The sequence below is a fragment of the Leptosomus discolor genome, chromosome 4, assembly GCF_034619465.1.
Source record: "Leptosomus discolor isolate bLepDis1 chromosome 4, bLepDis1.hap2, whole genome shotgun sequence".
NCBI lineage: Eukaryota > Metazoa > Chordata > Aves > Leptosomiformes > Leptosomidae > Leptosomus > Leptosomus discolor.
In genome coordinates, this window is record NC_141394.1 from 80371854 (window position 1) to 80385655 (window position 13802).

General features: G+C 53.3%; 1 protein-coding gene across 3 annotated transcripts in view; it reads left to right on the forward strand.

Moving 5' to 3' along the window:
- PTPRA (protein tyrosine phosphatase receptor type A) overlaps positions 1-13802 on the forward strand; it is a 101103-nt gene that overhangs the window by 80694 nt on the left and 6607 nt on the right. For 2 of the 3 annotated variants that reach the window (XM_086464564.1, XM_086464567.1), the window contains 11 exons: positions 1241-1325; positions 2671-2744; positions 5584-5720; positions 7513-7603; positions 8075-8151; positions 9280-9316; positions 10561-10658; positions 10789-10908; positions 11860-12026; positions 12779-12914; positions 13650-13799. In XM_086464564.1, the coding sequence (XP_086320690.1) occupies positions 1241-1325; positions 2671-2744; positions 5584-5720; positions 7513-7603; positions 8075-8151; positions 9280-9316; positions 10561-10658; positions 10789-10908; positions 11860-12026; positions 12779-12914; positions 13650-13799 (1172 nt within the window). The remainder of the gene's footprint in view (positions 1-1240; positions 1326-2670; positions 2745-5583; positions 5721-7512; positions 7604-8074; positions 8152-9279; positions 9317-10560; positions 10659-10788; positions 10909-11859; positions 12027-12778; positions 12915-13649; positions 13800-13802) is intronic. The other variant, XM_086464565.1, reaches the window with a different exon arrangement.

The window sequence follows — 13802 nt, forward strand, 5'->3', positions numbered from 1 at the left end:
GAGTGCACAGAAGGTGGGAAGGGGGGGGTCATGCCCTGCAGTCTCAGGGGGCTGAAGCATGTAGACGTGGTGCAGAGGCCCATACAGCTTGAAGAGGCTGATGGGAAATGAAAATACCCCCAGCTGGCATCGCTGGCATCCACATTGATCTGGAAAAATGCCTTTCGGGGCCGTTTTCCTGTCTGGTTGGCATTGCTTGGCTTCCAACCCCATCTGGGTCATTTGCTTGCGCCGACCGCTGTTTCACTGGCCTCCAGGCCCAGTTAGAAATGGCTTATTGAAAAAAAAAAAAAAAAAAAAAGCCTGTTGGGGGTCCCAGAGGATGGGCACGTTTCGGATGTGCCTGATCTAAGTGCGTTGGCAAGGGCATCGTGTGGAGCCTCTGCAAGGGAGCGAACAACAAAGCGAGTCAAATTAGTTCATTCTCGGTGGGCTTGCAGTGCAGAGTGTGCACCAAGGGTTGTCTGACACCACCTCGTCTCTAAACTCAGTGTCTCCAGGGAGGAAAGAAGATCCCAGCAGGAGCCACCTCTTTGCCATGAGCCAGACAGATGATAAGTAGCTCAGGAGCCCTGAACCTCTCCAGCAGACCTCAGCCTGAAGGTGTTCAGAGCCCAGGTGCAGCGTGAAGCTTTGCCCTCCTGTCCTCTTTGGCAAGGGATGGGAAGCGCAATCGTGACGGTTTGACAGGTGTAGTATCTGTGGGATCTTACGAAGGCCACCGTTTTCACCCGTTTTAATACAAGATTCCTTGTCGTGTTATACCGAACTCATGGACCTGTTTAGAAACTTCTTATATGGATCCTTACATTTGAGACAGATGACTTTGTGGGTCCCCAGGTGATAGAGCAGGATCTTCTAGTGGTAGCTGGTGGGCAGCTGTGCGGAAGAAACCCCTAAGATAGCCCGCTCACAACTTTCTCAATCATTATTTTCATCTGCAAGGTCACAATTTCACTGTAAACAGCTCTTAGAGAAGACCGAGGTGCTTCAAATAGTGGTTACAGGTTTTAAGCTAACCTGAGAGTACCTGAGATATGTGGTGCTCACTCAGGTCGTGTATCTGTCTTCACTGTCAGACTGGAGAAATGGAACCTTACTCAGTACTGAGTGTTTTTTTATTATTATTATTATTATCATCATCATTTTGCAAGCAGAAATTGTAGAGCTCTTCCCTATTCAAAGATGACACTGGATGTTTTTCAGTGTTGATAACCTCACCTTTCTTTTCCTATTGCAGATGAGACTCCCATTATAGCTGTGATGGTGGCCCTGTCTTCCCTTCTAGTCATAGTATTTATTATTATCGTGCTGTACATGTTAAGGTAAGAGAGGCTTTAATGCTGACTTCCCTTGTTTGATAGAAGTTAATTTCTGAATGAACAGGAATAAACCTTTTGTGCTGTTCCCCAAGCCAAAGGCTGACACAGCCAGAGTTTTAAAACGATAACAAAAATGATGCTTGGAGTTCTCTAGTACATGATGCTTATTCCTCTCTCTATAGAGCTGATCTTTGTGTGCAGTAATGCCTGCTCTGCTACTGAAAATGTCATATTTAGTAGGGTAGATTAAACTAAAGTCCTGGCAGTGCAGTTAAAAAGCAGGTAAGCTTTCCTTGCGAGGCTGAGGGTGTTGGATTGAGTAATCCAGGGAAGCCGAACACAGCGCCAGAGCCAGAAAGTCCGTTACATGTATAACCAGGTGTGTTATTCCTCGATTCCTGCCTTGATATCGAACGTGATCCAACATCCAGAGCCAAGCTGTGCCTTGGGTGCCAGCCCTGTCCATCCTGCCTGTGCATCTTCTGCTGTGAGGTGGCGCGGGACCAGGGCTGGTTAGGAGCGTTTGGTGATGCTGTACCTGGAGCTGCAGCGTAACAGAGGCTTTTTAGTTCCACTTCTTAAAAGTCCGAGCATCTGGGCTGCTCAAAATGTGGCGTTGCCAGCTCTTGAGTGCCTGTCTGCTCAGGTGGAAGAGGGTGTTTATTCACCTGCAATGAACGTTTTAATTTACTCACCGTTTTGGTGATTAAAGAAGTAAAACAAAAATAAGCAAAACCAATTTCCTTAGCGATGGAAAAATTCCCTTTGTCTCCTGGCTCCGGGCCTGCCCTCACAAGGGTGACCCTGCTGAGAGTTTTGCCTCGGGAGTTCAGCAGCAGCAGAATTTGAGTCCTCCCCGCCTGGCTTCCAGCCCTTGAAGAAAGTTTCTGTTCGCCACCTCCTGCCCGGTGATTCAGCGAAACCCTTCGCTTCAGGCAAACAGGGCGTAAGCATCTGCTTCACGTTAAAAGCACATGGCGAAGGGCTTTGCTGCAGAAGGGCTGATCAACCTGGGGTTTACGTGCTCTGCTGGATCAGCCTGTGGAGCAGGAGGTCCTTGGGGTGTCCTCCATAAAAAGCAGCCTTGAAGCTTCCCCTCCTGGCTTTCCCCTTGCTCTGGTCCCCTGCAGCCTTTCCAGATGCGGTCAGTCAACAGTTAGGCCTGGAGGCAGGATTTCGGAGGGCCTGGAGGCAGAATTTTAGAGGGCCTGTGGCCTCGTGGACCCATCAGCTTGTTCACCAAGCCGTGAGAAAGTGTGGAACACCCTTCATGGCTGCATCTCTCATCCAGAAGGTAACCTGGGCTTCATAGTGGGTATCTACTGATGTTCTCCCTTGTCTTTGGTAGGTTCAAGAAATACAAGCAAGCAGGGAGTCACTCCAACTCCTTTCGGTTGTCCAATGGCCGGACGGATGATGCAGGTGAGACTCGCGTCGGTGTGACACGGGGAGCAGAAGTGCATCTCGCCCAAGAAATAAGCTGTGTTCAGCTCAAAACAGGTCAATGCAAACGTTCTTCAGGATAACAAGGGAATATTTTAGGGTTTTTTTTTTACCCCCACTTGGAATCGGCCAAAGTTAGCCAGCGAAATAACCAGCAATTCTCCTAAAAATTGTCAAAAATTAACAAAGATGTCATAAAACCCTTGAAGTGGCAAAAGCAGGGTTGGTTTATGCCCTCCAGCGCAGAGCTACCAACATCTGCTGACCAGGCAGTGCCTTTCCCCTTCCAACACAGCACTAAGACACGTACAAGGTGATGGGCATGTGGCCAACGTAATACCCAGTGACATCTTTTACTGCCCAGCTCAGATGGCGATGGGAAAACGCTCACTGAATACTGGTTTGGGGAGGTGATTTCCTGGAAATGTGTAAAAGGGAAAATGGAGGTTGTGTTCTGGTTGAGTATGGTCTTGGAAGGGTGTATGAAGGTGGGCCTGAGTATGTATTTATATGATTCTTGGTGGGAATAATATAAATATTATACACCAGAATAAATATAGATGGACCAGAATAGTATAAGTATATACACCAGAAGTCAGACCTCTGCAGAAGTGCAGGAAAGCCCGTGGATGCGGCACTGTCTCAGCCTGAGCCCGGTGCGACGACAGCACTTGGGGACTTTGCTCTCCCACCTCATCTTTTTGTAGGAAAGTGTGTTTTCATTTGCATTTTTGTTTGTTTCTTGTTCTGAACTTTCTGTTTTCCGTGATTGTGGCAAACTTTTATAGCATGAAAATGTATTGCCCAACTTTCATTCCAGCCACAAAATGTTTGCCCTCAAGTGGTTGATATTAAACGGGCAATCACTTCCAACATCAAACTACTCACAGTTCCTCTTGAGTTTTTCACAATATCTCTTTGAGTCAAATCAGAGCCTTTTTTGAAAAAACACATCTTTGGGAAATAATGAAATATCCTTCTACCTTTTTAAATTAGGATGATGGCTGATTAAAACTCGGATCTTCACACTAACTGTAGACTCCATGCTAATATTCTGAGAGAAAGCAAGGAATACATTGGTTTTTCTTTATAAAACCCTTTTTGAACCTCTTAAAGATGCATAAATGCAGATTTAAAGTCTTGTGCAAGCCTGTCCCCTGAGCTTGACTCGTTTTCTGGCTTTGAGCCAGAGCTGCCCATTGAGGGTCTGAAGTTGGGCATCTCCGTCCGTATGCAGGCACCAAAGTAAGAGCTGAAAAGGAACCACCTCCTGTTAAACTCGATTCAGATCCTTTTTCTGAGCTGCGTCCACATGAACCAAACACCTTCAGAGCAAGCGCTAGCGGCAAATCCGCACCTTTTTTTTCTTACGTTGGCCGCTGAGACCTTCCCTGCCCATTTCACATGGCCGTGACGAAGGTGTGAACTGCATAAACCATCAGTTGTGTTGGTAGAACCCTCATGTGGCCTTTCTTGTCTTCACTAAGGAGGCACAAGCAACAGCTACATTTTCTGTGTCCACCGGGGACTTACGTCACGGTGGTGGTGCCAGACTTTCCCTCTGAGCGAGGGTGAAGTCAGAATTCAAAGCGAGGTGGTCTTAACCCCCCAGTATTGTTGACTTGGTCCTCATTGCCCTATCCTGCCTCCAAGATGGTGTAATGCTTGATCCCAGGGTGTCGAAAGAAGTTCACGTTGTCACAGAACTGTTTAGGTTGGAAATGACCTGTAAGATCATCAGGTCCAACCATTACCCTAACACCACCAAGCCCACCACTAAACCATGTCCCCAAGCACCACATCTACAAGTCTTTTAGATACCTCCAGGGATGGTGACTCCACCACTCCCCTGGGCAGCCTGTTCCAGTGCTTGACCATTCTTTTGGTAAAGAAATTTTTCCTAATGCCCAATCTAAACCTGCCCTGGTGCAGCTTGAGGCCATTTCCTCTCGTCCCATCGCTTGTCACTGGGGAGAAGAGACCGACCCCCACCTCACCACAACCTCCTGTCAGGCAGTTGCAGAGAGCGATGAGGTCTCCCCTCAGCCTCCTCTTCTCCAGGCTGAACCCCCCCAGTTCCCTCAGCCGCTCCTCACAGACCTGTTCTCCAGACCCCTCACCACCTTCGTTGCCCTTCTCTGGACACGCTCCAGCACCTCCATGTCCTTCTTGCAGGGAGGGGCCCAAAACTGCACCCACCATTCGAGGGGCGGCCTCACCAGTGCCCAGTCCAGGGGCACGATCCCCTCCCTGCTCCTGCTGGCCACCCCATGGCTGACACAGGCCAGGAGGCTGTTGGCCTTCTTGCCCACCTGGGCACACTGCCGGCTCGTGTCCAGCCGGCTGCCGACCAGCACCCCCAGGGCCTTTCCCGCCGGGCACTTTCCAGCCGCTCCTCCCCAGCCTGTAGCATTTTGTGGGGTAGTTAGACGTGGTCCCCATTGTCCTGTCCTGCCTCTACAACAGCGTAATGCTCAACCACGGAGTGCTGAGTTTCATGTTATCACAGCATCCCCCAATTTTTCTGCACCATCTGTAGGAAGAGCAAAAGGCCGGGACATTTCCAGTTGGACGGGGCTTGGAGCAACCTGGTCCGGTGGAAGGTGTCCCTGCCCACGGTGAGGGGGTTGGACTTGATGATCTTTGAAGTCCCTTCCGACCCAAACCGTGCCACGGTGCCATGAACATACGGGGGTAGCGAGGGTGGCCCTAAAAGCAGGCCGAGTGTGCGAGGTCCCTGTGCCCACCGGGGCAGGGGTGAGCGCTGGGCACGGGGAGCGGCTGGGTGGGCGCCTCTGATGCCCGGGTGTCGTTGCAGAGCCGCAGAGCATGCCGCTGCTCGCCCGCTCCCCCAGCACCAACCGCAAATACCCGCCTCTGCCCGTTGATAAGCTGGAAGAGGAGATCAACCGCCGGATGGCAGATGACAACAAGCTCTTTCGGGAGGAGTTTAACGTGAGTGCCTCCTTTCTTGCCCTAAAATCCCGCAGGCCGCTCTCGGCGCCGGGCTTGCGACGCACGGCGGGGGAAAAAAATCTCGTCTGACTTCATAGAGCAGGGAAGAACTGGCTGGTACGTCAGGGAGGAGCTGCAGCGTGCGGTGGTACCTCGCCTGGGGACGGCACACCAACCCAGGGGGTCACTTGAGTCGATAAAAGAACAGTGCTGGGTGCCGTGCTTCAGGAGAGCTTCTCTGGGAGCTTCACGGAGGGAGCGATGGTCCGCCCGGTCCTCGGGGGTTTGTCAGGGCGCTGTGAGGTGGGAAGATCGATTCTGTCCCCGAATCTGCTGTGAGGGGGGGCAAGCCACTACCCGTCACGTTCGCTACAGAAAGCAGAAGTTTTCTAGCAAGCAGCACTACGGGTTGATGTTTTTCTGGGTGTCCTGGATGCCTTGGGATCTTCCAGAGCTTCCCTGCCTGCTGGTTTCCTCCCAGGGTCTGCCTCCCTCCTCCCAATCCTCACGGCTTCAATCCACAAACAGCCAAAACCGGAGCTCTGACAGAGAAACGGCAATGACCCCGTCTATTTCAGTGAGCTGTTAACCCTGAAACAGAATAACGACCATTTATAGGACAACAGTTGCCCTTCAGCAGTGAGTAATAATTCAGGTATTGTGCTTATCCCATCTCTTCCGAAGTGGCTACAACCTCTTCTTGATCCTGCTGAGCTCTGCAGCTTCTTGTGACGATGGACCTGTTTCGCCCCGGCACTACGAAAGCAGGCAGAGCGGTGCTGAGGGAGGGGGCAAAGTTAAACATCGAGCTGAAGTGTCTCAGCATGTGCTGTCGGAGCCGCTGAACTACCTGGACTCTCCGTCAGCCTAATGAAGGAAAGAAAATCCCGCTGTTGATCCGGTGGTCTGCCAGTACGTGAAGCCTGAGGCCCGAGGCGCGATTCCGCAATATGAGGATGATGAGAAGATTAAAAAAAAAAAAAAAAAAAAAAAAAAAAGCCACTCCACTTTCTCCCAACTGTTGCACCACCTGATACCCTTCCTGGCCGCGCGTCGGTGAAATTCAATCGGCGCAACGAATGCCCGGGGAGGGGGGGTGTTTTGTGTTATAAATACACGATTGCGGCGAAGACTTCTGCTGCCAAAGCACGCCTGTCCTGTCAGCTGGAGGAAGGCGTGGTGAAAACCTCCAGGACGTTCTCATCCTCTTCGCTGTTCAGAGAGGATGTGGAATAACGGCGCTGGGGAAGCGCCTCCTCCGCTCGAGCGTGAAACCCGGCAGCCGGGAGCGGGACGGCGGCGCCAGTAACCCCAGCACCCCCCAACCCAAAGGTCCCCGGTGCCGCTGGATGAGGCGTAACTCCCTGCGTGGGCGCTCCTTCCCATCGCTGGGCGTGCTCGGGCGATGGGGGTTGAATCGGGTCGCTGTTAGCATCGCTGCTAACGGAGGAAATCTCCGCAGGAGCCTCCGTGGGCAGAAGTGAGCTCCCTGATGGCTGGGCTGGTGGGTTGGTGCCGGAGGTTTTGCTGCCACCTCGTGTTCATGGGTTCCGAGACGCCAGATAACCACGTTTCAGAAGGGATTTGCTCTCTCTGATCCAGCCCAGGTTATTTAAATGGTCACCTTGAGCTCGGTGGGGATGAGGAACTGGTGCTGGGCTGGAGGTGAGGGGTGTGGGCGGTGGGGACGCCTCCAAAGGGGCAGGATGCTCGGATGCAGCCGGTTGTGTGGAGGTTACTGCCGTGCTGTGAGTAAGAACATCATGGAAAACCCCCTTTTCTACCACTGCAGGCTCTCCCAGCGTGTCCCATACAGGCCACGTGCGAAGCTGCTTCCAAGGAGGAGAACAAGGAGAAGAACAGATACGTGAACATCTTGCCCTGTAGGTGTCAGAGCCGGTTGGGCAAGGGGGGGGTGGGACGACACAGCCGGTGCTGCTACCGAGGGTCCCCGTTCCTGGTTTGGGGATGGGTGAGGCCGCGGTTTGCATCCCAGATGGGTGGCTGCATCTCCTTTAGCTGTAGATACCTCCAAGGAGGAGCTCCCTGGAGCCATCAGCGGCCAGGAGGCCGTGGAAAGTGATAGGGATGGGGAATGCCGAAATGGCCAGCTCCTGTGGGGCGGCGGGCTGGCTCGGGGGCTTCCTCAAATGTGGGTGCTCTGCGGGAGAAAGATTTCCTTGTGCAAGGACTAGGGCTTAAGCAAGAAGGGTTTGGGGGCACAAAGGTGTTTGTGTGTGCAGGGGGAGCCGGCGAGCCCAGGCTTCTCTCCAACACCTGGCTTTCTCGCTACGCCGGGTAGCAGCTACGTGGAGGGAGTTGGTTTTTAATGCAGAGTTTTCATTTTCCTCCAGATGATCATTCCAGGGTTCACCTGACTCCTGTCGAAGGGGTTCCTGACTCTGACTACATCAACGCCTCCTTCATTAATGTGAGTTTTGTTAATCGCAAGGGGAAAACCCCACCAGCTACTCCCCGGCCAGCGGTGCCTGGTCCCACCAGGAGCGTGGGGCTTTTATGGGGTGTGACTTGTGCCTGGGAGAGGACGGTTAAGCGGCTGCCTCCTGCATTAACATCTCCCCAGCGCAATGAATTACGCTGGTTTTGGATCTCGTAACCTTTGTGTGGCCACAGTAGAGCTCGCTGTGCTCTGCTCCGTGTCGTGAGCCCAGACAAAAGTGGTCGGAATAAGAGGCTGAGAGCTGGGACTCACAAATTCCAGCCATATCCCTGCCCTTGCTTAGCTGTTTTGCCATAGTCACCTCTCTTCCCACTCTTTTCCGTGCTTACAGTCCTTAGGGTGCTGCAAAGCTGAGCTGGCTGGTTTGGAAGGGCTTTGGGAGACATTCCTGCAGGAACTGGGGATTTCTGATTAATGGCTGATGAGCGGGGTGGCTGTTTAATCATCGGTATTTCCCAGCTTGCAGGGCCAGGATGAAAAAGAAATCAAGCAACCCAGCTAAAATAGCAGCAACGTTGCCCTGCTCTGCTCTTAGGAGGAGATGGGTCCTCTATGCTTGTCACCATATAGCTCAAATAAATTGGAAGGGTGAATCGAAGAAGCAGACTTTGGGAGAGGTGGAGGCACGTGAAGAAAAGCAAAGCCCAAAAGAGCTTTTTATTTTCTTCACCAGTAAATAAACATCCATTCAGAAATACACAACATCGATCCCCCTGAGTTCAACAGCCCCATCTCCCCACGATGAATGCTGGTTTTCCCACGGTGCTCGGGAGGCAGGGTCTGATCCCAGCAGAAGGGCTGTCGGGTACCACTTCTCTAGTGCTCTGTGCCAGCAAGTGGGGTCGTTCCCGCGTTGCGTGAGCGTGGGGAGTGTTGCTCTGGGGCAAGGACCCTTTGCACAGGGGTTTTCCATGATTTCTGCCCCGCTGTCGACTCTGTTTCTCCCCTCAGGCTGCAGCCCCTTCTCTGCACAGAGGGGAGTGGGCAACAGAGGAGGTGATGGCTCTGCTTGTTAATGATGTAGATGCCTTTCATGACCTCTGTTTTAGTAAAATACTCATCTTCCCTTTGTCTTCTTTTTTCTCCTTTTCTCTCTAGGGGTACCAAGAGAAAAACAAGTTCATTGCTGCACAAGGTAAACGCCCAGTTGTTCCTGTAGCTCTGTCTGGTACCAGTTGGGCTGGGGTCCTTCTGCTCTGCGAAGCTGTGCCAGTCTAACCACAGCACAGCACCTGGCGGAGCTCTCCTGGTCAACAGGAGGCTTGACTGGTCGGGGGGTTGTTCTGAAAATGGTTTTCCTGGTCAAAGAGAGGTGCTGGATGCCTTGGGGGAGGAAGAGAAGCCCTACATGTGCAGTATTGATTGCTGGAGGGTGTCAAAGCCTTTCTTCCCTGAGCCTTGTCCTTCCACCCTGGCCCACGGCTGCAGGTGCTCGTGGTCTCTGGAAATACTGCCAGTGAGCTGCTTAATTAAATCCCCCAAATCAGCGGAGAGCACCACGCTGATCTGGTTTCGTTTCTCCTCCTTTTTAAACCTGGGCAGAGGTGGCCTTGTGCCCTTGAAGAGAAATTTCTCTGTGGTCTTCAGAGGGGAGGCAGGACTGTCAGGCGTTGAGAGCAACGCGCATCACGAGCCTTCCCAAGCTCAGCTTCCCCCAGACAGTCCATCGCCGGCTCGCACGCACCATCCGTGGCCCTCCGGCTCCCTTGCTTTCCTTCTGTCCATCCAAACACATCCCTAAAACCAAGATGCCCGCTCGCAGGGAGGGGGTTATCTGACCGTGGGAGGGGGCTTGCATTTCCACTCTTGACCTGCGAGTGGGTTAGGACGTCACCTGCCTGGCTCCTGCCGGAGAAGGAAGGCGTGGATCGGGTCTGTCAGAGGAACTAGGCTGGGGTAAAGCTCTGGCTCTGCTGGTCTCTTGGCTCGCCCGTAGCCTCAGGCTTGGCCGGGGAGGCCGAGGTTGGGTCTGCTCCTTGTCTGGCGGGCAGCAGGTGACTGTTGTTGTGCTGTGGTGAAATGGGATCCCGTGGTTGAAACACAAGGCTTGGGGACAGGACTTCTGCAAGCTACCTGCAGTGGCCCCAGTTCCCCTGGGTGACCTTGGGCAAGCCGTTTCCATGCTCCTTTTGTCCGATTTCCCCTTCTTGGGCTAAAAATGGAATTCCTCGTCATAAAATATATCCAAAAAGCCCCATTCTTGTGTGATAGGGTTGGGTTAGCCGGCATTTCCAGGCACCAAAACACCGTGTGTGCTGACATCTGTTGGCAAAAAGTGTGTGGCATCATCCACGACGTGTGACTGCACGCGCTGGGTTTCAGTCGCAGCGGTGGAGGAGTTGATCCCAAAGACCACGTTTCTTTTTACCTTCCCCTTAGGACCAAAGGAAGAAACCGTGAACGATTTTTGGAGGATGATTTGGGAGCAAAACACAGCGACGATTGTCATGGTGACCAACCTGAAAGAGAGGAAGGAGGTAGGTGCCAGAAAGCTTCATGGGCTGGTATCTAACCCACCTTCATCCGAACCTGGCGCGTCTCATGCCCACGGGCATGGCTTGGCAGCCACTCCCAGAGCTCACCTGCACCCCTTTTGTCTCCCCACAGTGTAAGTGTGCTCAGTACTGGCCGGATCAGGGCTGCTGGACGTACGGCAACATCCGAGTGTCCGTGGAGGACGTGACCGTCCTGGTGGATTACACCGTGCGGAAGTTCTGCATCCAGCAGGTGCCGGGGCTCACGTCTCCCATCCTGTCCCATCCCATCCCGTCCCATCCCATCCCTCCCCTCTCCGTGCTGGGCGTCCAACAGGCGCTGGCAAGCTCCTCGACTCCTCTGAGGTGCTGTGAGAGCAGAGTTGGGATGAAATGACCCCAGCATCCATTTTTAACCGGCGCTATTAAGAATTTACTCACCTTAAACACCTGGGAGCCCGTTCCCAGTGGGTACCGTGCATGGTGCAGGGAAGCTGATGGATGCCAAGGCTGAAATTCAACCCTGTAATACTCCAGCACTTGCTGTTACCAGTATCAGTTCCTGCTGTCACCCACAGATCCTTAATGCCTGCAAATAATCCCGTTTATCCCATGAGCTGAGACAAAATCCAGCGCTGGTTGGTTTTGATTGCTTTCCCATCTGCTGCTGCGTTGCCTTGTCCTCCGAGGAGGCTCTGGATGCTTTAGTCTCTCTGTTTGGCTGCTGCTCTCGGAGGCAGGCGAGGAAGAGCTGGTGATTCAAACCTGTCTGGACCCTGAGTGGGGTTCTCCTGAGCCTCACCCTTCACTCCAACAGCCTGGACGTGGGTGGTTTCCTCCCCTGCCTTTAATACAAGGATGCTGTGGGCAGATGTGGGAAAGGATGGAGCAACAGCTTCTGTGTGAGCTGGCTGGGAGTGAAATACGGCAGCTTCTGCCAGGTTGGAGCCACAGCCAAGGCCAGGCTGGCATCTTTCCCCCCCTAGGATACGGGATGTGATGTTGGGCAATTAAAATGTCATGCTTTTAGAGACTAATTTGGCCCCGGAGCCTGGGTCTGTGCCCTTTTGACTTGTGGATTCTAGTGCTTCTGAAGCCATCCAGCTCGGTCACGGGGCTGTAGCTCCCTCCCTGCCTTCGCTTTTGGGGAGAGAAGGGAAATCTGAGTATTTCTCGTGAATCTGAATGCGCGTTCCCCCTGCAGGTCGGCGACGTCACGAACAAGAAGCCCCAGCGCCTGGTGACTCAGTTCCACTTCACCAGCTGGCCCGACTTCGGGGTCCCCTTCACCCCCATCGGGATGCTGAAGTTCTTGAAGAAGGTGAAGACGTGTAACCCCCAATACGCAGGAGCGATAGTGGTGCACTGCAGGTACGTCCTGGTCACGCCTGACCTCTGCCTCTCCTGGGTCGCTTGGAAACCCTCTCCTGTTTAATACTAAAGGGATTTTTTTCGGTCAGGCTTTTTGAGTTATTTTTATTTAACTTGCCCGTGTCAAATGGGAATGTTCCACATCGGAAATGTCAAAAAAAATGCCTGTGAATTGAAGGAGCTCCTTGGAATGAGTGAGGTGATGGTGTTACAACGTGTGTGGTTTCACTGAGGGAAGGCCCCACCGCTAAAGGCGGAGATGACGATCGCGTTTGCGACCTCGCCAGTCCGTCTTTCCAGCTCTCTTCTCAGGAGGCAGCTGATGGAGGAGCTTTCTCTTTCCATAGCGTCTGCTCCCCTCATCTTTCTTCTCCTCCTTAATGGTTGAGTTACCAGCACAGAAACGAGGCTCCCCCCTTGGGCTCCCCTTCACGTGAAGGAGGGTGACGGCAAGGAGCAGCAGGCAGCTCGTAGGAACGGGCAGCCCCTGAGGACTCTGGAAGGCCGAGGTGTCGCTTTGCCTCCCCCTCCTCGGTGCCTTCACGCGCTCCAGTCGCGGCGGTTGCTGGAGATGCCGCGTCCACCCCTCTGCAAAACCCAGGTGTCCCTGAACACCAGGCTGAGGACCTGCTCCTCTCCAAACCAGATTTTGCTATTTCCTCGCTGCTGGGAAGCGTCTGGCTCGCTCCTGGCTGCTCTACGAGGGACTCCAGCGCCGCTGCACTGACCTCTTGTCCCCTCTGCTCTTTCAGCGCCGGGGTGGGGCGCACGGGCACTTTCATCGTCATCGATGCCATGCTGGACATGATGCACGCCGAGAGGAAGGTGGACGTTTACGGCTTCGTGAGCCGGATCCGGGCTCAGCGCTGCCAGATGGTACAGACAGATGTGAGTGTGCTGCCGCGGCTCCTGCTGGGCTGCAGTTACCGTTGCCTTTGGGCAGCAAAGCCTGCGTGAGGGTTGAGCATCGTCCCTCTTAATTTGGAAGGGTGCTGCATCAAGCGAGCCTCTCGCCGGGTCCTTCTCTTTTTAATCCCCTTCGTAGGATCGTACATTCATTTCGGTTGGAAAAGACCTTTAAGATCATCGAGTCCAACCGTTAACCCAGCGCCGCCAAGCCCACCACTGAACCGTGTCCCCAAGCACCACATCTGCACGTCTTTTAGATACCTCCAGGGATGGTGACTCCACCACTCCCCTGGGCAGCCTGCTCAATGCTTGACCACTCTTTCAGTGAAGAAATTTTCCCTAATGCCCAATCTAAACCTCCCCTGGTGCAGCTTGAGGCCATTTGCTCTCGTCCCCTCACTTGTCACTGGGGAGAAGAGACCGACCCCCACCTCACCACAGCCTCCTGTCAGGCAGTTGCAGAGAGCGATGAGGTCTCCCCTCAGCCTCCTCTTCTCCAGACTTGGAGAAAGTTTTGTGTCGTGTCAGCTTTGTGTGGGGTAGCAAATCAGGTCCCACTCCCCATCCAGCAGCAGAAAGGTTGTGACCCACGTTTCTGTGCTCTCGGAGGGCTGCCACCTGCCCAGCGAGCACGGGTGCGGTGGGTTTGCAACCAGGGATGCGCTCGCTGAGCACGGAATGGAGGCTGATGGCTTCTCCCTGCAACCCTTGCAGATGCAGTATGTGTTTATATACCAAGCCCTACTGGAGCATTATCTCTACGGTGACACAGAGCTGGAGGTGACCTCGTTAGAGATCCACCTTCAGAAGATCTACAACAAAGTGCCAGGGACCAGCAGCAACGGGCTGGAAGAGGAGTTCAAGGTG